Raw genomic sequence first — 25128 nt, forward strand, 5'->3', positions numbered from 1 at the left:
ACCACCCATAACTTATGGACCTCTTCAGTGACCATACTGGGGTGCTTGGGGTGCATATAGCTAGCAGTTTTCACGGGTCCTTAGTTCTTTTTGTGGGGACCATAGAAGGAAACATTCTCCTACTTCACCTCCTCCACGATGTGAACCAGAGGAATCCTTTGAAGAGTGGGGGGTCAGAGCAGGTAAGGAGGCTATTCCACAAATGACTATTTCCTCATCTTCTCCAGATGAGAAGATGCCTTCTCTGGCAGATGACTTCAGACAATTCTAGGACTTAATTAAATATATTGCAAACTACTTACAGATTCCTGTAGAGGAGGTCAGAAAGTCACAGAATAAGTCCTGGATATTCTACAGTGGACACATGGTCATCAATAAAGCCCTGCTGGATCCTGCCAAGACCATTTGGCAGAGCCCAGCAACAATACCATTGACATGCAAGTGTGCCAATTAAAAATAAATTATGTCCCAACCAAGAACTCTGCATTTTTATTGTCCCATCCTGCACTTAACTGTCTTGTTGTAGAAGCAGTGAGTAAATGTGGTAGACAGCAACACACTGAATCCACACCTTATGATAAAGACCAAAAACATCTTGACCTGTTCGGCCATAAGACCTCCTCATCTGGAAAGCTTCAGTTTAGAATTGCATATTTCCAGGCTCTTATGGCAAAATATAACCATCAAATTATTCTAAGTTTACTACCTTTATTGAGCACCTTCTGGCAGAAGATCGTGAACAATTCCAATCCATTATTAATGAGGGTCAGCTGCTAGCTAGGACCTCATTGCAAGTGACGATACAGTTGATACTGCGGCTTGTTCTATGTCTACAGCAGTGGTCATGTTTTGAGCATCCTGGCTTTAACTGTCTGGGTTCCAGAGAAAGGTCCAAAATATGGTAGAGTACCTCCCCTATGAGCTATTAAAACTCTTTGCTGAATCCACTGATGAATCCTTGCACAACCTAAAGGATTCCAGGGTCACCTTGTGCTTCCTTGAAATGTATACACCTGCAAGCAAACAAAAGTTTAGCAGGTTTCAAACGGCACAGAGATCCTGTCTTATTAAATTTTCAGGATTTCAGAGCTCCTCATAAAGAAGCTGAGGTTGCGAAGACAGAGGCTGCCTACTTTGTTTGCATCTACAACATCAAAATGACAGTTTTGACAGATTGGTTGAGGGTTTGGAACAATCTCGCATCATGGAGCTGCAACCACGCCGTTCTACCTGCCTCTTCCCACTTCGGAATCTGTCTCCACCATTTTCATTCTGCGTGGCAGAAGATTACATCATGGGTGTTGAGGTTCTAAGATCAGGTTACTCCATCCATTTAACTTCCCTTCCCTGTCCCTTTTCAGGGACTTCTCTCATGAGCAGTTCTGATATGGGAGATAGATTCCCTTCTATGCATTGGAGTCATAGAACCAGTTCCAGCTCACCACAGGGGGAAGAGATTTTAGTCCAAGTATTTTATGGTCCCAAAAAAGTACAGGGGCTGGAAACTGATTGTACATCTAAGACTCTAAAACAACTTTGTGACAATACAAAAATTCAAGGTGGTGACTCTTGCAGCTATAATTCCGTAGTTGGAGCCAGAAGATTCATTTTTGGTCCTTGGCTTTCAGGATTCATATTTTCGTGTCATGATTCATTTTTCTCACAAGAGATTCCTTCAGTTTTCTGGTTGGTCAAGATCACTTCCAGTATCAAGTGCTTCCTTTTAGACTTTTTTCTGTCCCAACGGTGGTATTGAACGTATTGGCCGTGGTCACCGCTTATCTGCAATTGGGGATAATTGTTTTTCCATATGTTGATGATTGGCTGCTCGAGGACTGGTCTTACAACAAGGTTCTCTCTGCCATAAAGACAGCAATGTCCTGGTTCTTCAGGCTAGGTCTTCAGTGCAACATTGAGAAATCCACTTTGAGCCCTGTGCAAATGATAGAATTCAAAGGGGTCCCCTCAGATGCAGTATCAGTCAGAGCTTACCTTCCCATGGACAGGTTCATGATATTAACAAACCTCATTTCAAAAATTCAAGGCAGTCCACAGACATCAACAAGAAATTGCCTTCAACTGTGGGGACAGCTTCTACCTTTGTGATGCGAGATGACAGATTATGCTGCGCTGTTTCCAGGGATGGCTCAGGACAGTTGATACCCCCAAACAATGTATGTGCCTGAACAGACTGGTGTCAGAGAGACTGTCAATTGGTGGAAGAACCTAAGCAATGTATGTGCAGGTGTTTCATTAACCAGTCCTCCCCAACTATCACCATAATGGCAGATGCCTCCTTGGTAGGTTGGGGGAGGGGGCATTTAGGGAACCATACCATTCAAAGCAAATTGTCTGCTAAGAAGCATTATTACACCTTAACCTCAAGGGCAGTCTGGATTGCCTGGTCTCACTTCCTTCCATTAATCTGGGACAAATCCATCAAAATCACAACAGACAAAGTAGCCTGTATGTTCTACATCAACCGATGGGAGAGTGAGGGGGGAGGAGATCCCCTTCCCTTTTTGCAGAAGCAATAAAGCTATGGGATTTGTATATAGCAAATCACATCCTTATTTCAGCAACTTACCTTCCAGACCTACAAAACATCATAACTGACAATCTAAGCAGATGCTTCCTTCAAGATTACAAATGGGGAGTTAGACTTCTAGACACTCAATCATATATTTCTGACTTGAGGATTTCCAGAAGTGGATCTCTTTATCACCCTTACCAACAGGCAGTTTTACTCAAGAGGAGGGTTTAGGCCCTCACACACTGGAAGATGTTTCCTTGTTCTGTGGACAAGAGGCCTTCTGTTTGTATTTCCTCCAGTGCCCCTGATACTGAGAGTGGTGAAGAAGATCAAGCAAGAGAAAGCCAAGATCATACTTAATCATTCTAGTGTGGCCCAGGCAGACCTAGTATCCTTACTTGATTCTTCCCTCCGTTTGTCTGGTGATGAGTCTTCTGTCAATGCCCAGTCTTCGGTGTCAAGACACTGTTCAGACTCTCCATCCCAACCAAGGAATCCTTTGCCTCAAGGCTTGGTTACTCAAAGGTTCACAGGAATAGAGACTTCCTGCTCTGCAGAGGTACAGTAAGTGTTATTAAACAGTAGGAAAAAGTCTATGCGAAATATCTACCTGCAAAAATGGAAAAGATTTCACCACTAGTGTGACCAGTGACATCTTTCATCTGTTTCGTCTTCCTTCTTTGCTGTCCTCAACTATCTGCTGGCATTAAAGTCAGGATTATTTATGAGTTACATTGGGTTCACTTGGTTACTATAATGGCTTTTGTTCCCCGGTTGAGGGATTCTCAGTATTTGATCATCCCGCCACAGTGAGATTCATTCGGGGGTTGAGGAGCTTTTTTCCTCACATTAGAGATCCCATCCATGTATAGGATTTAAATTTCGTATTCAAATGTCTTATAAAACCCGCTTTGGAACAGAGAGCCACCTGTTCCCTTCTTCACCTAGCAATGAAAACAGCATTTTTGGTGGGCATCACTTCTGCTCAAAGAATTGGGGAAATAGGAGCTTTAATGGCAGACTCTCCCTTTACAGTGTTTTCCAAGAACAAAAAATTAGTCTGCATCCTAAGTTTCTATCTAAGACAGTGTCTGAATTCCACATCAATCAAGGCATCAATCTCCAGTTTTTTTCCCCAAACCATGTCAGACCAGGTAAATTTTGCTTTCCATAATTTAGACAACAGGAGGGAACTAGTCTTCTATTTGGAAAGAACCAGATTATTTAGAAGATTCCCATACTGTTTCAATTGCCATCAGACCCAAAGGTACCACAGTTTCTACCCAGAGACTCTTGAGGTAGATTTCTGGATGTATTTTTTTCTTGTTATGAAGCTGCCAATATACAGCCCCCTTCTAGGGTATTAGCCCATTTCATGAAGTCTCTTTCTATCTCTATGGCATTACTCAAACACATCCTCTTTACTGAGATCTGCAAGGCTGCAGCTTGGACTTTAATACATACTTTTTCCAAGCACTAAGCAGTTATTCATTCTTCTAGATGAGAAGCTGTGCTTGGGAATCCGGTCTTTTGTTCAGTGTTGGACTTGGCTCCAAAGCTCTCTCCTCCTCATGAGGCTTCTGCTCAGAAGTCACTTGAAGTGGCACACTCATAGGGACAGTACTAGAAGTAGTAAAGGTTACTCAATTTCGGCAGCAAATGTTCTTTGAGATGTGTGTCTCTATGGGTACTCCACAACTTGCCCTCCTTCCCCTCTGCTTCAGAGTTTCCTCTGTGTGACTTTATGGTGGAGAAGGAACTGAGGGCAGTGCATCTGTACAGCCCTATGTACCCTCGGAATATGGGGCACGAGGATGCGTAGTGCACATGCATGGGACAAACGGCCATTACTACCAAAATTCTTGGATCAAAGGCACGTGGGATGCAAGTGCATCTGAAATGGAGCACCTATAGGGGGACACAGTTGAAACGCCAGTTACTGCCCAAGATGAGTAACCTCTCAATTTGGGTCAGATTCTAAGAGACAAAAGCTATGGAACTTAGTTGACTAATACAGTATGCTTACCTCAGTTCTAGTTTGCCCAACTTTTGCAGCCCATGTTGTCCTCTCTTATGGACTACGGGACACAACTCATTTTCCTTACCATGTGCAGTAATGCATAGGCACCACAGAGACTTGTGAACATTTTAAATCAGAATTAAATTGTTTCTGTGGTGTTTAATGATTTATAGAACAAAACTACTAAGATGAAATGCTGCATAGAAGAATTGGTCAGTTGCCTCTTTTAGTCTTACCTCTGTCAGACCAGCATCATTTTTTGCTGTGTGGAAGTCCTCAGCGTAGGATTTCAGAGTGTTGGTTATATATTTTCCATTCTTGTTATGTTAATATTTTTGTTGTAAGTTGTATCTGATAAGTTATATAAAGGGAAGCTGTTTTCTTGATTTTCATTGATATTTTATTAATAACCTTTGAAACAGGATCACACCAGGGTTGGTGCAGATACCTCTCAGGACATACAGCTGTTTGGTATAGGGATCCAACCAGAGCACTGTGAGATTGACATTGCATTAGATGGGGAAGTTTCTCTCACACCAAAAGAAAATGCAAGGTAAGGAAGTTCAGCACACTTGTCCCGTGAAATGTTTGCTTCTCATCACCAAAAGGTGCGTGCATTTTTATTTTACTATGTCACAAATACTGTGTGCTCTGGTCAACAGCCATTTTCAATACAGGTGATGTCAACGGAAACTGTAAGACACCAGGGACCTCCAGGCCAAAGAGGAAGTTTCCATGCTGGTTCTGGATAAACCATAATCAAGGATGTCTTGGAGACAAGGATGGGATCATTGTTTACATAGATTCTGTGGAATAGGCCAGATGATAAAGATGTGCAGCTGCTGCTATTCTAACCTCTGGGATGGAATAGCAGCCTGTCGGTTGGTTGGATGGATGAATTCTACCCCTGTGAATTCACACTCTTAGGCTTTGTGAGAATAGATAAATTTCATCTGAAGGCCCCAATTATAATAATGCCCAGTAAATGTATGAATCCAGACTCTTTTCCCTCTTGTTTCTCTTACAGAGTTATAGGAACATTCCATTTATAGGCATTGTTTCTTCTTTGTTAGCATTTAAAGCTGTTCAACCTTGTAACATCACTTATGGCATGTGCAATAATTTCACACAAATATACTGCCTGTGATCTTACTGTTTAATTAATTTCACAGATATAGGCATTATAGGGTAAACAAAAGATGGAGGGATAATCTATTTTTCCAAACCCTATCTTCCGTGTGCTTTTTGTAGAGTACGTTTTAGCATGTATATCGCAGTGCTGCAGACTAATAATGTAAATTACAGAATTCCAGCTAGATGGTATTCAGATTTATGGTGATAGATATAGTACAAGGAGTTAGTAGTTTTCACTGGCAAGAACAGAGGAGCATGTCAGTGGAAAAAACATATAACCATGTTTTGTTTGTGACTGATCTGAAATGCTTAAGTAGTTGTTTCTGCGATGTTTATATCAGCATGAACTTTGTTACCAGAGTTACAACTTTAAACAGAATGAATTATTTCATATCTGACACTTAAGATATTTGTGATACAAAACTGAATTCAGAACTCTGAATCTGAAGGGACAATATTGCATTTCATCTAGGACATTACATTTTAGAGGGAAATACTATTTGATTTATTTTTCTGCTTTGAGCCACAGAAGCAAGAACCGAACAATTCCATCTCACTTTTTTATGAATAAAACTTAAATATAGATGACCCTAGATGCAAATGCCTTTTTTCAAAATTTTTCAAAAATAGAAACTTTTGACTAATAGAAGTCCAGTTTATCAAAAGAATTAAATTCAGTGATATAAGGGATATGTATAAATAAATTATATAATATCTGTGGTATGTATTAGCAATATTTACCATCTGTTAGACTAACCTGTTTCTTAGAGTTTTCCTTAGAAATGGCAAAATAACCATACATAAGCTTTTTCTAATAGGGTTTGAATGTAACTAGGTTCACAGACTGTTTACAATGAACAGTCTGTGACCCAGTTTCTGGAATGTGCATGTGTCTTTTTTTAACTACCAGCTATGAAACTAAAATGGAAGCCGTCTCCCCCTACTGTTTATAGTGCAGAGGTGCAGCAGTAGCAGTTTTTCAAAGGCAGTGGGAACTGATCTTTCATCAGCAACTTTTCACATTTACACTTTAATAAGAACTTTGTTAGTCTGTGTATGGTGTATTACATATGATCTTGTATAGGTGCGGAAAATAGACTTGATGAACTTGTAGGTATTTTCTATATATCATTTCTGTCATCTCACCAGAGTGGTCTTATTGTTCTTTTAGATCCTGTGTAAATGGCACACTGGTATGTACTTCCACTCAGCTGTGGCATGGAGATAGAATCCTATGGGGAAACAACCACTTTTTTAGGTAATTTTATATTCCTTGATTTCCTTCCACTCACACGTCTTATTTGCTTACCTATTTTCACTCTTGTTGTTTTTAAAATCTTAAGTCACTTTTAAATTTTTTAAATAGAATCAATCTGCCAAAGAGGAAGCGACGAGATTGGTTGAAAGACTTTGAAAAAGAAACCGTGTTAGCGGAACATGATTTGGATGCAACTAGTGAAGCTTCTTCAGAACCAGATTACAACTATGAATTTGCACAAATGGAAGTTATAATGAAAACTCTGAATAGTAATGGTAAGAGAATTGCCATATCAGGTGATGCACAAAGGTTGTTTGGGTCCAATTAAAAAAATCTGCTCAGATATATGTATTTAGGAGTTGCTGGAGCATATCCATTATCCATCTAGTCCAATATCCTCTCTGATAGAGGCCAATATTGGATGCTTCAGAGGAGGATGCAAGAAACACAGTCCTGGATAATTATAGAATAAACTGCCCAAAGGTGGAATTTCTTCCTGACCCCATCAATCGATGGTTAGCTCATGCCCTGAAACATCTTGTTTTTTATTTTTTCCACATTATTGTCCTATGTAATGTAACTGTAAATGATGATCATATAAATGTCTAATCCTTTTCTAAAACCTGGTAACTTTTGACCACAATTACTTGTGAATGTGAAAGTATGCTATAAATTTAACTTTGAAGTGTATTTTATGTCAATTTCATCCTTTCTTTTCCACCACACACAGTTGATGTGATACCATAACATTGTTAACAAGACAGTAGCGAAACCAGAACAGACATTTTGGCAAAATAATCAGCCAGCATGCTTTGACAGTTGTTCAGCTCACAGTATTTTATACAATCTCACTTATTAAAGTCTGTTAAAGGATGTCTCATGCAGAAGAATCTCAGTTTTTAGAACTGCTTGTATTGAAATATAAATGCTCAGATGCTACTTAATCCACTTTCTGCAGATATTGGAAATGTTACTTGAAATGAGAAAACTGTTGGCTTCCCAGATGTTACAAAGAATATTTTTCATACTGCTGTTTGTTCATGTAACAAATTTTAATGTTATCTATAGTAGCAGATGTCTGGGGAGATAGTTCATTCGATCTTGTTGGGGAACTCACTTTCTGGCATCAGTTAAATAATAGTCTTTGAGTAATTTAGCAAACCCTTGTCTCAATGATTCATCTTTAGAATTATTTCCTGTACATCCAAACACAATAGCATCTTTTTCATTTCTGCCATGCTTGTCCATTATCTTCTGCGTAATGTTTAATTTTTCAATCATTCTGTATAATTATGGTTTCGAAATATTTTAGAGATGCTATAAAAATTTGCAGATGTGAAGATAATTCTGATTGTATTATGCAAGTATTTAATATGATTATTATAGACAGGCAAATAAATAATTCAGCTTATATACTTCTATCAAAACTCCATTCAAGCAATAATCCTTTTTGCTCCAAAATGTATCTGGAAGTTAAAAATAACTAATCATTCTAATGCCAATACAAATTCTGGCTACTTGTTCATAGAGTCTACAACTTGTGACAATTTAAGCTATGTAGTATATCATTTAATGTCTTGTGAAATGTTTAATATTTACATTTACGAGTTTTTACTTTGCATTTCATAACTGTTATAATTGTGGTATCCCTATAATAAGTCTGTGTGCAAAGCATGAGTTCTTTTCTTCGAGCAACAGTGATAGGATTAAAATAGTAACTTGCAGTAGTTTTCAGTTTTTCCAAAGATATGCTGAGAAGACATATATCTTAAATTAATACCTTTAATGATGCTAAAAATGATGCAGATAAATTCAAACTATTATAGCAGATCACACGCAGCCCTCACCACTGTTATGTTCAGATGAAAAAATTGGGTTTTATAAAGAACTTTTCCTAGTTCGAAGAGTATATTAAAGTAACTTTACAAATAGTGGACCCGATTGTCCTCAATTAAATATATGGGGCTTTTCAGAATCTGTCCCACTAGTTTAAATATTAATTGAATTGTGAGCAGTCACCAAATGTAAAACTTTTGCCACATTTATCTATAAAAACATCAGAACTTTTTTTTAACTGAAAGTTGAGTATTGACAAGCATCTCTTTGCCTGACCAACACCTTGCAGAGTCTACCATACAGAGCCTCCATTTAACATGGCATCTTTAACAATGGCACGTCTCTCCATGCAGCACCGATATTGTATATGGGACCATAACAGGACTTGATATTTGGAGCAAAAGCAGGACCACTAGCATCTAAGGGCTTGTCTACGCAACCTCAGAGTTTGGGTTACAGGGGTGTGAACTGCACCACACACTAGTGTGCTGTGACTATGTTAATGCAAACTATGTATCTTTCAGTTTGTGTTCACATGATCTACATATGGCGGTTACAGCACAGCAAGCTAATTTATTGCTCAATAAAATCTTGACTTTAAGCTTCTCTTACTGCCAGTTCAGTTACTACATTTAGATCTTCAAAACTGAAATCAGCCCAGAGTTTATTGTACATTAGTGTGGAATGTACATATGGGACAGATTTAAAATTGACAATATGTGGCAATAATTTATTATAGAAGTTTATTCTCTTTCAGAACCATAAAGAAGTTCTAGGAAACGTACACAATCTAGAATGTGCTTTTAAAAAGAAAAACAATGTTTCTTTTCTTTCAGTGGTTGTTACTAACTGAAGTAGATCATTTGGTTGGTTTGCTTCAGTTTTCTTCCACCACCCTCCATCACATTTCCTCAGCAGCTAATACAGAGAAAGTGAAGTTTTCCTTTCCCTTCCTTCTTTGTCCTACTTCATTGCTCTTACTAATTCATCCCTTTCTCTATCCTCCCTCCCTCCTCCACCTCGGGAGGCTGTATAATATTTTAAAACAACATAAAAAAATAATGGAACTAAATGTTTGTCAGCCATCACTCATCTCACTTTCTTTATATGCTATATTCCTTTCCTTTTGTATATTTATTTTGACTTTTGGATTGTAAGTTCTTTGGGGCAATGGCTGCATTTTTCTTTGCTTTTGGAAAGTACCTGGCAATTTTTGAATGCTACTGAAATATAAATAATATGACAGTAATTGAATTAAAATGTTGTGTTCGCTCATTTCATCCTTTTCTAGACCCAGTCCAAAATGTGGTGCGGGTTTTGGAGAAGCAGTACTTAGAAGAGAAGCAGAGTGCTCTTGAAGAGCAGAGGATAATGTATGAGCGTGAGCTCGAGCAACTCAGGCAGCAGCTTTCTCCAGAAAGGCAGCATCAGCACGGCAGTGACAGGCTCTCATATACAGCTCAGACTGCCCAGCAAAAAGTAAACATCTGGACAGAAGAGAGGTGAGAATACTGGAGTTAAAACCAATATGAATGAGAAATACAAAGGAGAGGGCTAAGGGATAGAAGGACATTGTTAAACCTGTCTTCAACCCAGTTAAATCCCACTTTTATTTCATTCAGAGCTCGATTCTGACCTCTACTGCAGTGTGGGGCTTCCCATTGGTTTGGTATGGTATCTCACATGCACCTTTGAGAGCAGAATTTTGCCCGAGTGGTGTGGTGACTTTTATTTTTCTCCCCATGAACTCTTCATAGAGCAGTTCAGATGCTATGCAAGTGTTACATTCATACAGTTTTAACATTCCCTGCATGTGTTGCTGACAGATTACTTGAGGGAGGGAGGGAAGGGGCAAATATGTCAGATCAAGCTTTGTCAAATATTACTGTGCCATTAGTGTACCCAACACTGTGAAAACACAGTCCATGCCCCAGGAATCTAACAATGTGTATCGAGCACAGAAAAAATTCAGAAACACAGGACGTGCACAAAAAATTAAAGGTTTACTCTTAGGTTGTGCAAACTTTTTAAAAATAAATAAATCTGCTTTTAGAACACGGTTGAAGGGCCTCACACAAAATGTGCATTTTGAGGAATGATTTTGAGTAGAGGCAGGTTGTTTAGTGTGCAAGGGAAACACAGGAGTTCCAATCATAAGGGATGGTGTGGAAAAACACAGACAAAACATGGGTGAAAGACTCACAAGGGACTTTTGGGAGGGAGATTTGGAAGGAGAGCTTAAGAAGTCGGAGAAGGAGTAGGAGGAGGAAGTGCACCGAGTTTAGGAAGGGGTAGGGATGTATATTGAAGATGACAGAAGCTTGTTGATGTAGGAGGTGAGAGGAAGCTATTGGACTCACAGAGGGGAGTGATAAGATTTTCAGCAGCTGCATTTTGTTGTAAACAAAGTTATATTTTGTTCGGGGTTCTGTGATTCGTCCAACAGAAGGAGTGGCTGAATGGACTACTTGTTTTTTGTCCAACTCTGTTTTCTGTGAATGTTTATTTGCATTGTACGACAGAGACTTCATTGTTCACTCATCTCTTTTTTTATAAATGGTGACTTTGAGCACTCCTTTCTATCTTGGTGTATTTCCACTTCCTCCATAAAAAGTCAATGTAAAACAAAAGTCTAAACAGAGTAAGCCAAAATTGTCTTGCCTCATTCAGACCCAGAATGTAGGAAACAGAAAATAGAATCAAGATCTAATCCTGTAAAACCATGCATTTTGTGTTAGTTTTTGTGCAAGCCTTGCTTTCAGCGTTCACAAAGTCTGCCAAACTGGGCTTGAAAAAAATCTGCTCGTCTATTCACCAGTGATAACTAGAAAGATTTCACAAGCAAGGAGGGAAAACTGTAGTATTTCAGTTTTAATTAAAAATTGTTTCTAGCTCTTAGAGATGTAACGAGAACCATCCTAACGTGAACTGAATGCAAAGTGATGCAGTCTCATCTTCCTGAGTTTGCAGACAAAGCTCTAGTACTTTTATAGCTTCTTGCCGCTTTGCAAAGTAGCAGATTGAAATTAATAGGCCTCTGGTCAGATTCACTGTTGCTCTTCATAACTGCCTTGTGAACAGTATTGAAGCTGTCAAAAAAAAAAATCACATAATTGATACGGTACCACTGCTTTGGAAAGGCTATGAGCAGCAGCATAGGTAAGAACTGGAGTCACTCACAAGGGAGCCACTCACAAAATAGGTGGGAGGGAGGGGTAGAGCAATAGAGACGTTTTCCCCCCTTCTTACACCTTACAGCAGCCAGAATGCTCTGGAGCAGGAGAATGGACAGAAAACTAGAATGGATGACAATATCCTCTAGCTTCAGGCTGATATGAAAAGATGAAGCCCCCAAGCAAGAAATGGGGTGGGCATGCCAGCACTCACCCTCTGTACAGCAACTGTTGGGGGAGTTTGGGAGGAATGGGCCTTCAAACAAGAACGTTGTCCTTGAATTTCACTGGTGGGAATCCCACCCTCATAGCTGAGGTCTCTAGGTCCTACTGCAACATAAAAACACCACCACCATCCATGGCAATTACGCATCTGATAAAAATTGAGTCCTATCAAATTATTTTAATGAGTAAAAGGTATCCTGCAAGAAATAGTGAACATTTCCAGTCCTGCAGAATATTTTCTTAGACTTAATTTTTTGAGCTCTAAAGGAGGCTCAGGTTTGAAGAGTGGGGAAAGGTCCATGTGTTGGAAAGAGAAATCAAGAGAAGTCAGTGGGGAATGTTTAGTGTTAATTAGGCGGTAAAGGCACAACAGTATTTTGAGGGGGAAGAGGGCATCTACTGACCACGTGATGGGAAGTATGGAAAACATACTTCATATTCTAGGGCACACTACCATCTGTTCAGTTTGAGGGGCAAGGTGTAGCAGACCTTAGTGACTGGACTTGCATGGAACGTGACTGGTGTGTATTATAGGGCACGTTCCAAGTGCCACTGTAGTTAAGGGTTAGCTGCTGTTTGTTTTAAAACCAACGTCTTTCAAGACTCTATATCCAGATGGGATTTGCTTTTGTTTGTATCCAAATGGAACTTGGCATGCATACGTTGTATAGTAAAAACACCAAAATCCCAGCTGAAACTTATTTTGTTCGCTTCAGTTTCTGTGGCATGTTTTTGTGGTGCCCTAAGTACATTCCCACAACTACACAAAGAAAACAAGAATTAAAATATACAAAAAATCATGAAAACTCCCCACACTAATAATTGGCTGAGGTAACAGCCCCACCTAGCTACACTATGCTTGTCACCCATTCCTTCTCCAAAAGCCTGAGGAAAAGAAATTGGCTTTTTAGCATTTCCAGAAAGTTGTTAAATTCAGGCTCTACTTGGACCAAGAAAGGGAGCCAATGACTTCTCCTGGAAAGAGTCTTACCATCCTCCCTCCCTTTTTAAATTAGTAACCTGTTAGCTTGAGCACATCTGCTGATCTGACATGAGGAAGCATCACACAGGGAGAAAAGGGAGTGTATTTTATATAGCCAGACCCCATGCCATTTAGAGCATTTATAGATCAAAAACACATTCAATTCCACATGGAAGCCAGCAGTACAACAGAGCTCGCATGTAACATGCTCTCGGAACAGAGCACTGCTTAGTGAATAAGTATCTGCTCTAGCTTCAGCTTCCTGACGATCCCACAATATGTGTCTCAGTAGAATGCATTATTGCCATCTAATCTCAAATTGCTGATAGTATGGATAACGGTAGTAAGAGGGATGGGGAAAGGAGTTTCCCTCTTTGCCCCGGAGCAGGTGGCAGGGGGAATAGGTGGCTGGAGGAGGAAAGGAAGCAGTCTTGGACACAGCTGCTGCCTGAGTATCTGGCCTCTAACAAGGTCCCACTTGTATTGTAGAGCTGAGCCAGATAGGAAATAGGCACTAAGCTTGGTACTTTAGAATAGTAAAGATACCACAAAGCAGGCCGCCTCGCTAATCCTACCAATGGTCTTATCCCTTTCTGTTCAACTTGTACATAATTTTGTGTTACCTTGCATGAGAGAGCTTTCAGAGCAGAAAAACAATTGCCCAGAACTACTGTCTGGAACTCCACTCAAAGAAGAAAAGTGTAGCCACTCAAGAGAAGTTCCTGCTAGGGACTACACGCATGACAACAATATGGCATGGTCTGTGGTATTTAAGGCATCTGACCAATCTAAAAGAGTAGAAACAAAATATCCATTCAGCCAAACTCTGCCTATATCTACATGCCCCACAGAACAAGCTTGCCACTCCTCCCAAACGTGTCTCTAATACTCTATAATTGATTTTCGTAGGATTGTGTGTGTATGTGTATGTATGGTGACAAGATGGCCAATGTTAGTATGGTGGGTCCTGCACTTTTCTTGGCAGGGGGCTAAGACGCCACCCCTTACCCCTGCTCTTGGGACTCTGAGGTCCCCGATAGAGGCCCGGGAAGGTGACAGAGGAGGGAAGTGGGGGAGGGGTCTGGGTTTTCTCCTCACTCTGAGCCCCAGCCCCTCTCAACCCCTGCGGGTTCTTACCCTCTTTCCCCTTGGGTGGGGAACCTTCGGTCCTCAGACGTTGGGGGAGGAGGTCTCCCTCCCCTGCTGGGGCAGGGTCTCCCTTACTTCAGTTCGCTGGTTTTTCAAATCTTACAACACCTCCAACCTCCAGTCTTCTCTCCTTCCTCCTCTTCCCCTGACTGCCTGAAGCAGGGGGGTTTATTAGGTTCCTGACAGGGCTTAATTGACTACAGGTGCTCCAATTTAACCTGTAGCAACCCTCCCTAGTCTACAGGGAACCATGCCTTAATTAGCCTAGGGCTTATATATTTCCCCTGTACCATTCTACCACTGCTCCCTGGCCCTCCTATATCACTATATATATATATACACATACAGACAGACATATGTGTATATATGTAGTCTGGAGACTAAGGAATCTTAGGTTTAATTATGGATTTTATGCAAGAAATTATGGGATATGATGTACTCCCTTGTAAGTCCTGCTGCGCATCTGGGATGTGCAGACCCCTTAAACAAGGCAGAAATGATTGGGCTGCTCCCTCTATTACCCAAAGAATAAACATGTAAAACTTAAAAAATTAATGTTGGGGATCCTACATTAGGAGAGTCTAGACTTGCATCATAGGGAGGAGCACCATATGCAGGTTGTTGCTGCCAGTTTTCATATTAGATTAGGTTTGTTCAAACAGGTCTGGGAACCCTTTTTGGAATTCATACAAAGGGTGTTAACCTGCACACATTGCTCCAGTTGTTAATTTGTGCAAGTATTTTTTAACTATAGGGTGCATTTGATATGTGGAACATATGATGTTTTATACTAGGGATGGCTAGTATAGTGGGCCATGGAATCCTACAGCACAGTAGGGCCCCCCAGCTAGCCTTATCTTTTTAATAAGAAGGTGTAGACACAGGTGGTAGGTTCCAGCATGTAGTTGTATAAAGATGAAGCATCTTATGCTGGGGCTGGTAGTCTCATCTGGGGCCACACCTCCAGATGAAAGGGAAAGACAGATGGCGGTGTATTTTATTGCTTCAAAATTAAGAGCAGCCTTCAGGCTCCTAGCAAATTACCAATAAAGCAATTCCTCTGTAAATGTGACTTTTAGCTGGGAAAAGTTTGGGTGTAATTGCTCTAGGCTTTCCTCCATAGCTGTATGTTTTTCATATGCTAAGATTTTTCTCAATAAAATGATGTATAAGACACATTTAGTGTTAGTACAGCATTTCTTTGCAGATTTGTTTAAGAACAAAAGGACTTGACTAGCAATTCTGTTTGTGACCTTCCAATAATAAAAATAGGTTTCCTTCTATTTTTAATGTTATCTGCTGCACTACAGGGATGAATTGTTCCGGCAGAGCCTGGCTAAACTTAGAGAGCAAATAGTAAAGGCCAACACGCTGGTGAGAGAAGCAAACTTCTTAGCAGAAGAAATGAACAAGCTAACTGATTATCAAGTGACACTTCAGATCCCTGCTGCAAACCTCAGTGCCAACAGAAAGGTAAAAAGAGCTAATCTCAGAAAGATGGAATTATTTTATTGTCCTGACCATGCAGGAAGAAATATGAGATGCAGTGTTTGTTGTTTAACTAGGCCCCAATTTTACTCATCTAACATCTGAGAATACCTGGCAATCAGTTGTACAGTGCAGGTCCTCATTCTTTTGTTAATAATTTCCATTTATCTGGGAGTGCTGCTGTCAGCCCTCACCTTTCCCAACCCACTCCCAGCCAGCCCGTTGTTGAGACCCTAACGGTCTCCTCTTGTATGAGAGTTAAGGAGGACTGGAAAAGGGGGAGGGAGTTGGCTCCCCACTGTATCAACCCCACCCTTTTTCAATCTTCCTTAGATGATTCCTCCCCCTAAATCTTATTCAGCTCCTGTTTATCAGTGAACTGTATTCCCTGTACAACAAGTACCTGCTAGCTACTGAGTTTCAACATTTTGACTAGTGCTGTCGATTAATCTCAGTTAAGTCACGGTATTAACTCAAAAAAATTAATCGTGATTAATCTCAGTTTTAATCATACTGTTAAACAATAGAATACCAATTGAAATTTATTAAATATTTTGGATGTTTTTCTACATTTTCATATATATCTTGTATTCAGTGTTGAAATAGTATTTTTCAATTCACCTCATACAAGTACTGTAGTGCAATATTTTTATCGTGAAAATGCAACTTACAAATGTAGCATTTTTTATTACATAACTGCACTCAAAAAAAACCCAAAAAAACAATGTAAAACTTCAGAACCTACAAGTCCACTCAGTCCTACTTCTTGTTCAGCCAATCATAGAATATCAGGGTTGGAAGGGACCTCAAGAGGTCATCTAGTCCAACTCCCTTCTTTACCTTTACAAGAGATAATGCTTCCCACTTCTCACTTTCTGTTGACATTGTAAATAAGAACAGGCATTTGCATGCAACTTTTATAGCCGACATTGCAAGGTATTTACATGCCAGATATGTTAAACATTCATATGCCCCTTCATGCTTCAATCACCATTCCAGAGGACATGCTTCCATGATGATGATGCTCGTTAAAAAAATAATGCATAAAATAAATTTGAGATTGAACTCCTTGGGGGAGAACTGTATGTCCCCTGCTCTGTTTTACCCACATTCTGCCATATATTTGATATTATGGCAGTCTCGGGTGACAATCCAGTACATGTTCATTTTAAGAACACTTTCACTGCAGATTTCACAAAACACAAAGAAGGTACCAATGTGAGATTTCTAAAGATAGCTACAGCACTCGACCCAAGGTTTAAGAATCTGAGGCCTTGGCTACACTTGTGAGTTACAGCGCAATAAAGCCGCCCAGAGCGTTGTACCTCACTCCCCGTCCACACCGGCAAGGCACGTACAGCACTGTGTCTCCACAGCTACAGCGCTGCTGGTACTCCACCTCCCCAAGAGGATTAACAGCTGTTGCACATTGGCTGAGACGCTCCAGTGTAAACAGGGAGTAATGTTATTACACACTGATTGATTGACCTCCGGAAACTCCCCATAATCCTTTTAACTGAAGCGTCCTCTCTTGTTTTGTTGTGAACTCCGGCCGAGAAAGTGTCATTTCAAAGCGCCGTTTGGGGGGCTGCTTATCAAAAAAACAAACACAGCTACTGTTTGCTTTGAATGAGTGAGAGGTAGGCAGGGGGGCTCTGTTTGGAGTGCTGACACCTAATGTTTGCTTGTAAAGAGAGGCGACGTGGGGGTGGGAAGGGGGTTGGGGTCCATTTCGGTGAGCGGCTGCTTTTCTCGCCTATGATTAAAAAAGAAACAGCTGCAGTTTGCTTTCAGTGAGTGAGAGGGAGGGGGGTCTGTACTTACAAGACAGCATGCTGACACACTCTCAGCCCCCCAAAAACCCACTCTCTCTCCCCACACTGCCTGTCACACCCCACCCCACCCCCATTTGAAAAGCACGTTGCAGCCACTTGAATGCTGGGATAGCTGCCCATAATGCACCGCTCCCAATGCAGCTGCAAATGTGGCCCCGACAGTGCGCTGGCAGCTGTCAGTGTGGACAGACTGCAGCTCTTTCCCTACTCAGCTGTACGAAAGCGGGTTTAACTCACAGCACTGTACATCTGTAATGCCTTCCAAAATCTGAGAAGGACGAGGTGTGAAGTATGCTTTCAGAAGTCTTAAAAGAGCAACATTCTGATGTGGAAACTACAGAACCCAAACCACCAAAAAATAAAATCAACCTTCTGCTGGTGGCATCTGACTCAGATAATGAAAATAAATATTTATTGGTCCGCACTGCTTTGTATGGTTATCGAGCAGAACCCGTCATCAGCATGGACTTATGTCCCGTGGAATGGTGGTTGAAGCATGAAGGGACATATGAATCTTTAGCACATCTGGCATATAAATATCTTGCAACGCCAGTTACAACCGTGTCATGAGAATGCCTGTTCTCATTTTCAGGTGACATTGTAAACAAGAAGCGGGCACCATAATTTCCTGCAAATATAAGCAAGCTTGTTTGTCTAAGCGATTAGCTGAACAAGTAGGACTGAGTGGACGTGCAGGCTTTAAAATTTTACATTGTCTTATTTTTGAATGCAGGTTTTTTGTACATAATTCAAATATTTGTAAGTTCAACTTTCATGATAGAGATTTCACTACAATGCTTGTATTAGGTGAATTGAAAAAAAACTGTTTCTATAGTTTTGTTACAGTGCAAGTACTTGTAATAAAAAATAAATATAAAATGAACACTGTACACTTTATTCTGTGGTTTAGTTGAAATCAGTATATATGAAAATGTAGAAAACATCCAAAAATATTCAAATAAATGGTATTCTATTATTGTTTAACAGTGTGATTAATCGTGATTAATTTTTTTAATTGCTTTACAGACCTAATCTTGACCTATCATCCTTTCCTACCTCACTGGGTCCCTTACTTGCTGTGGGGAAGGCAAAAAAACACCCCACCTCAGCCAATCTGGGGGTGAGGGAAAAACTCCGTCCCAGCTGCAAAAAAAAAAACACAACTAGTGCAAGCCCACAGGAGATCACAAAACCTAGTCCTACTACAACCCCATGGGAGAGAACGTGGGTACTGCTGATATTGTGATTGGGAGAGAGAGAGTGAGTTCTTTCTGGAATTCTTGAGTACAGGTACCCTCCCCTTCCTCCAGTACACATGGCGAGTCAGTACCACTATCTGCTCTGGCCACTTCCTGGTCCCCCCAGCGTGGCTCTGGTAGGTCCGTTGCCCTGGCCCCTCCCTCGTAACCCAGATGCAGGTAGGACCCATAAAGGAGCGCTGTCCTCTTTTTCCGTGCTGCCCAGGCAGAGTCATCACATTCAATTGCGGTGAGCACACTTTCATTTTAAAAGGAAGTCATTATCATGTTTAGGTCCAAAACTTAGTCATTTAAAGTTAATAGTAGGTGGAGCATGGACATTTACTGCTTAATATGTGGAGAGTAAATAGTTTTAAAAATAACAGAGCAACATTAATTATAGCTCCTATAACTTTCTTTTACCAGTATCCTTCCATCCATGCATGCACAGCATGGGAGCTGATGACACTTGTTCTGTTTTCTTGCTGTGCTGCCTAAGTAGAGTTCCTTGCTTTTTAAATTCAAATTGGGAAGTTTTAAAAAAAACAACAACACTTTTTTGAGCCTATGTGATACTGTCTTTACAAAACTTAAAATAACCTATTTAGTCTTTTAAGAGGCTTATTGACATTTGAGATATATAGTAAAATCTACTGCTGTCATTATCACTTGAATTTATGAGAGATCATTTTTATTTAACACACGTACATAAAAAATAAGTTATTTGAGAAAGACAAAGGGAAATAGCCACTGGATCTTCACAGCACTACATGCCGAGTTAGAGGGCAGAATATAAAAGGGAGCCATGTACTCTATATTTTAGAACTCTTTGAGAATATAATTTGAGTGAGGAGTTTAAATATTTTGAAGTACAAATTTCTGTGCAGTCAATAATTATTATTCTCTGACTCAGAGGGGGGCAATAGTAAGTGAGCCAGCTATTCAAGTAAGAAGAAAAGGAAAAGGTACTCAAGTGTGGACTATTGAGAAACTGGAGAACAAATTGATTGACATGAGAGACCTATATCAAGAATGGAAGGAGAAAGTTCCTGAGGTATTTAAAATACATTTAAAAATGTCAAAATGTATGTATATGTCTATATCTTTACAGGTTCAGTACAAAGAATGTAAATATGTGTACATAAACCGGTATGTACAAATACTGTACTTTGGTGAAGAAGAATTTTCTGCATGAGTTGTTGGTGGAATTGTGAACAATACTGAAATGCAGAATGTACATTACAATGCATAATAAAAAATAGGCTCCTCATTCTGCCCTCATATACGCACATTACACTTTTATTGACATAATTCCAATTAACATGACGCCAGTGGAATTCGCACAAGTATTTGAGAACAGAATTTGGTCCTAGAACTTAAAATTCGCTACTCTTTCCCTTGTGTATTTTTTGTACATGTTAACTTCAAAGCCCTAAGTAGAGTTGGTATTTGGTTAGAATTAAAATATCAAGTTGGCCATAAGTGTAAAAATATTCATAATGCTTATATATAAATATCATGCCTATATGTAATCATATTAGTCCTTGCCTCATTATACCTTGCAAGAGAATGAAATAGGATTTGGTTGTTCAAGAGTGTGCCCATTAAATTGCCAGGTAGGAATACATCAGCAGCATGTTATTACATGGCTGATATGGGGAGCACAAATTATTCTGACTCTCACAGTCTACGTGGAGCATTATTCTCATAACAGTTTGAGCAATCACTTGGCTTCTGTGTGCATTATTTCTTCTTTGGACAGGATGAGAAGAAATACCTTCTTTCAAATCATGTTTGTATTGTGGGTCTGATCCTGCACGCATTGAAGTCAATGGGCCGTTGATTTCATTGAGCACAGGAGTGCTAAAATGTACATCCTTAAGTATTAAAAGTACATCTCTTGGTTGTACTAGTCTTTTTTCTTGGGCATGAATGATCTTTCCTGGAAGTATGTAGTGCCCTATATGCTGTAATAGTACTACTGTGGTTCAAATGTTTGGGTTTGGAAAAGGAGAGGAAGAGGCAGGCAAAGAGGAGGAGCAGGATACGGGGTTCTCATGCATCCACAGAGCAGTATACATCTCTGTGGGGATTCCTAGCTAGATACTTTGAGGCGGAGCCAGATGATCTGCTGCCATGCATGGGGTGTTTGTATTTAAAACAAACACCCCATGTTTCAGTGAAAGGAGTGAAAGGAGATTATTTCAGCCATGTAGCAGTATGGAAGCAGCTCCAGACCTGGGGGAGATTCCTCCTTGAGTGCTCTCTTAGCGCCTCTTGCTCTTGCAGTGTTCCTCAGAATCCAGTCCATATATCTAACTGGGTATTGGGAAAATAATTTGATTCTTTCTTTTTAAAGACCAGTTTCAGATGAGATATAAGGAGGTGCAACTCCTTGAAGTTCTTGGAATTGCACTGACTTAGAACAGGGTCTGAATTTTGCTGAAGCTCTTTCAAAATGTAGGTCATATATTTTATTATTTTTATGAGTGAAACTAAATTATTTAACGATCCCCATCCCAAAGATCTTATTTGAATTTTGTGGTGAGCTTCACATCTAAATGTAGGTGTGGTGTGATGACTGAGAGAGAAACATCAGTGGAGTGGGGTGGGGTGACTAAGGGTAAAGGTCACAGAATAAAGAATATCGGTTTGTTTGGTTTGGGTTTTTGCGCATTTTGATCCACTAAGTTTACAACTTTTAAAAAGTAATTAATGTACCTTTTTAAAAAAAACAAAACAGATAAGGAAGCCCATTGGTAAAAAAGGTGACCCTTTCTATGAAGCACAAGAGAACCATATCTTAATTGGAGTAGCAAATGTCTTTTTGGAGTGCCTTTTCTATGATGTTAAACTTCAATATGCGGTGCCAATCATCAGCCAGCAGGGGGAGGTAAGGCTAAATAGAATCTTAATATATTGGTAATGTATAATGTATTGCAAGTGGAAAGAGGGAGTGAAATTAGTTCTGGGTTTGTAATCTGTTTTATAGGTAGATACCTCGCACTAAAATTTTGACTAACCTAAATGTTGAATTTTTTTTAATTTTTATAATATTGAGTCTTTTTTGTACCTTTAAATATGCAATCAGCAAAAAACTATTCATTTTATGGCTAAGAAAATTTGTTCGACTAAAAACGTAAAATGCATTTTGTGATGGTAATTTGGCAGACAAGTAATAAAAGGTCAGAGATTAAGGCCCCCTCAGCTCTTTACAAAATTTCTTTAACCCCAATTAAAATTCAGCCACAAATCCACTACAGTAATGTCCCTAAGTACTTTTACTGTCGTGTGTGAATTGAAAAGTTGAATAGTGGGATAAATGTATCTTGCATTCATTTCCTCCATATTCTCTTCCTTTTATTTTTCCTTGTGGTATTATTTCCCTTCTGTTCTATTTCATTTCAGTTCCACTGCTTGTTGCCTGCTCCCTGCTCTCCCCTTTGAAGTTAGATATTATACAATGTTCTAATGTTCTTTGAACATAAGTACTTAGTATTTGTGCTTCAGGTTGCAGGACGGCTGCATGTTGAAGTGATGCGAGTCACTGGTGTTGTTCCAGAACGTGTACCAGAAGGGGATGACTCTTCTGAGAACTCCAGTGAGAGCGGAAGCCTGGAAATCATGGACAGCAATGGAGAAATTATTCACAGAGCAAAAAAGCTCACCTGCAGGGTAAGTAGGAGACAATCTGTTAGTTGAGACATTTTTTTAAAAAACAAATGTATTGTTACAATCCAATCTAAATATTAAATTTTGCAGGACTTGATTGTTTAAGATGTTGTTAATAGGAAAGAGACTCATCTCTTCCACTCTGATTCAGATGTAGTCCAGATTAGTAGTGATCAAAACTGATTACCATTGAATGATTGTGAATTGAGTGGTTTAAATTCAGTTTCTAGTGGACACAGGTCCACACCACAAATACTGACATCCCAAGAGATGGCAGTCACAGAAGAGGTGATCCTTGCATTTCAGGGTTGATATGTCAAGTAGAGAAGTTTTCGTGGCTGTTTATGCTCTGTGGTTAGAGACTATTTCAATCTCAGCTGCCATCAGTTCAATCCCTTCAAAAAATAATTGTGTGTATATATAGTTTTAAAATGTAAACTTACATATTCAATTTTGGGAGCCTAGCATTTTACACGATCAAAAACGTAGATCTAGGTCTGCAAGTTAAATACTTAAACACTCTGCAGACACATGCATCTGAGTTTTTGCATATGCAAAACTGCAGGCTTCCAGAATAGATGCATGTTTAGAAAGTGTTTGAGGTCTCTTTTGAAAAATTGGTCCTGAACGTGAATTGTCACTTACATGCTTTAGTTTTTAAACAATCTGTAAGAGGAAATAATCACATTACTTTAAGTGTGTATTTATCTCACTCAGGTAAAAATAAAAGAAGCAACTGGACTACCACTGAATCTATCTAACTTTGTCTTCTGTCAATACGCATTCTGGGATCAGGGTGAGTCAACTGTAGCAGCCCCAGTGGTCGATCCTGATGTGCCATCACCTCAGAGCAAGGAAGTTCAGTTTACAGTGACCTTCTCTCACTGTAAGGTAATGATTTTATTTTAAAACAGCATATCAGGAGGGCAATATGTTTAAGATGAACTATTCAGAGCATGACTCTAAATGGCATGTAAACTTTTGGGGAGAAAATGCAACTAAATGTCCTGTATCATAATCCCTAGGAAACTGCGTTTTGGGGGAGAAACTCAAATTTATAATATGCTGTAGTCATATAATAGTCATAGCTTGTTATAATTTAGTTGTATGTTCAAAACAGTTTGTCTTTAAACTTGTAAGGAAACACCAACACTTATAATGAGATTTTGCTATGTATTAATTGAAGTTTTAATGATATCAGTAATTTAGAGAGCATAAACATAAGGCTATTTAGAGTGTGGTTGAAATGTTAGAAACACACCTATATGGATTCTTGAGATTTGTTTCAAGTCTTCTCTGTCATCAAGGCCCTGCCTGTGAATCTAAGGCTTCTTATCCAAATTCTTACCTCTACCATGCAAGCAAAGACCACATTTGCTCTGCCCCCTGTTGCAAACAAAATGAAGAGATTTGATTTATTATTTTAATATAGTTCCCTTCTCTGTTTCCAGGACTATGTGGTAAATGTCACAGAGGAATTTCTGGAGTTCATTTCAGAAGGAGCTCTTGCTATTGAGGTGTGGGGTCACAGATGTACTGGCAATGGCAGCTCCGTTTGGGAGGTTGATTCTCTTCATGCTAAAACTAGGACACTGAGAGATAGGTATGAATAAGCTACAAGGAATGATTCCATCAGCTTTCCAAAGAAATTAGGGTGAGATACTTGCAGTGTTAGAGAAACTTTGTACTCTTACTGATCTGACTTACAAACGTTGCTTGTTTGGGGTGTCTCTCTCTAGGTGGAGTGAAGTAACTCGCAGAATAGAAATGTGGATTTCCATACAAGAACTAAATGAGATGGGGGAATATACAGCAGTTGAACTCCATCAGGCAAAGGATGTAAACACTGGTGGGATTTTCCAACTTAGGCAGGTACTGAGTCCTTTTCCTGCCCTGTTAACCTGCTTTAAGAGTATTCTTAAAATGTCGTTCTTAATTTCTCTCTGGTTCTTCTGGTCACTTATTCAGGGTCATTCGCGAAGAGTTCAGGTGACAGTGAAGCCTGTACAGCATTCGGGAACACTTCCCCTCATGGTGGAAGCCATTCTTTCTGTCTCTATAGGCTGTGTGACTGCCAGATCAACCAAACTACAGAGGGGGTTGGACAGCTACCAGGTAGGGCAACTGGTTAATGCACTGAGTTAATAATTATTTGCTTTGCTGTTTGAGAACCTTCTTAAAATAGTTCAAGTTATAAAATCAAAATGGAGGCCAGAGTATTTTAATGTAATCATATCCATACATTATTCTGTTACTTTTGCTCACTTTAACAGATGCCAGGCACATATGTGTGTAATATGTGCTTATAGGCCCAAGTTTTTCCTGTTGAAGCCAGTGGCAGAACCCCTACTAATGTCATTGAGAGCAGATTTGGGTGCAGAAATACACATTACCTATGTGTGTATATACACGCATTTAATGTACATATCAGTTCACTGTAGAGCCACCTAACTTTCCCTTGCCTGTTTACAGTTGCATATATAATAGAAGTGCTCAGTCATAATGTTATATCTAAGGGCTTGTCAATACTTTGTACAATCCATTATTTTCAGGGGTTCCTACCTCTACCATAATAATGTTGATCT

General features: G+C 39.6%; 1 protein-coding gene across 5 annotated transcripts in view; it reads left to right on the forward strand.

Moving 5' to 3' along the window:
- Positions 1-25128, forward strand: part of KIF13A (kinesin family member 13A) — a 203793-nt gene that overhangs the window by 138831 nt on the left and 39834 nt on the right. For all 5 annotated transcript variants that reach the window (XM_073331923.2, XM_073331925.2, XM_073331926.2 and 2 more), the window contains exons 14-25: positions 4976-5106; positions 6859-6945; positions 7054-7220; positions 10073-10283; positions 15621-15783; positions 19785-19925; positions 21615-21764; positions 22382-22546; positions 23261-23434; positions 23995-24146; positions 24283-24415; positions 24512-24658. In XM_073331923.2, coding sequence (XP_073188024.1) covers positions 4976-5106; positions 6859-6945; positions 7054-7220; positions 10073-10283; positions 15621-15783; positions 19785-19925; positions 21615-21764; positions 22382-22546; positions 23261-23434; positions 23995-24146; positions 24283-24415; positions 24512-24658 — 1821 coding nt within the window. The remainder of the gene's footprint in view (positions 1-4975; positions 5107-6858; positions 6946-7053; positions 7221-10072; positions 10284-15620; positions 15784-19784; positions 19926-21614; positions 21765-22381; positions 22547-23260; positions 23435-23994; positions 24147-24282; positions 24416-24511; positions 24659-25128) is intronic.

This window comes from Lepidochelys kempii, chromosome 2 (assembly GCF_965140285.1).
Source record: "Lepidochelys kempii isolate rLepKem1 chromosome 2, rLepKem1.hap1, whole genome shotgun sequence".
Classification (NCBI taxonomy): Eukaryota; Metazoa; Chordata; order Testudines; family Cheloniidae; genus Lepidochelys; species Lepidochelys kempii.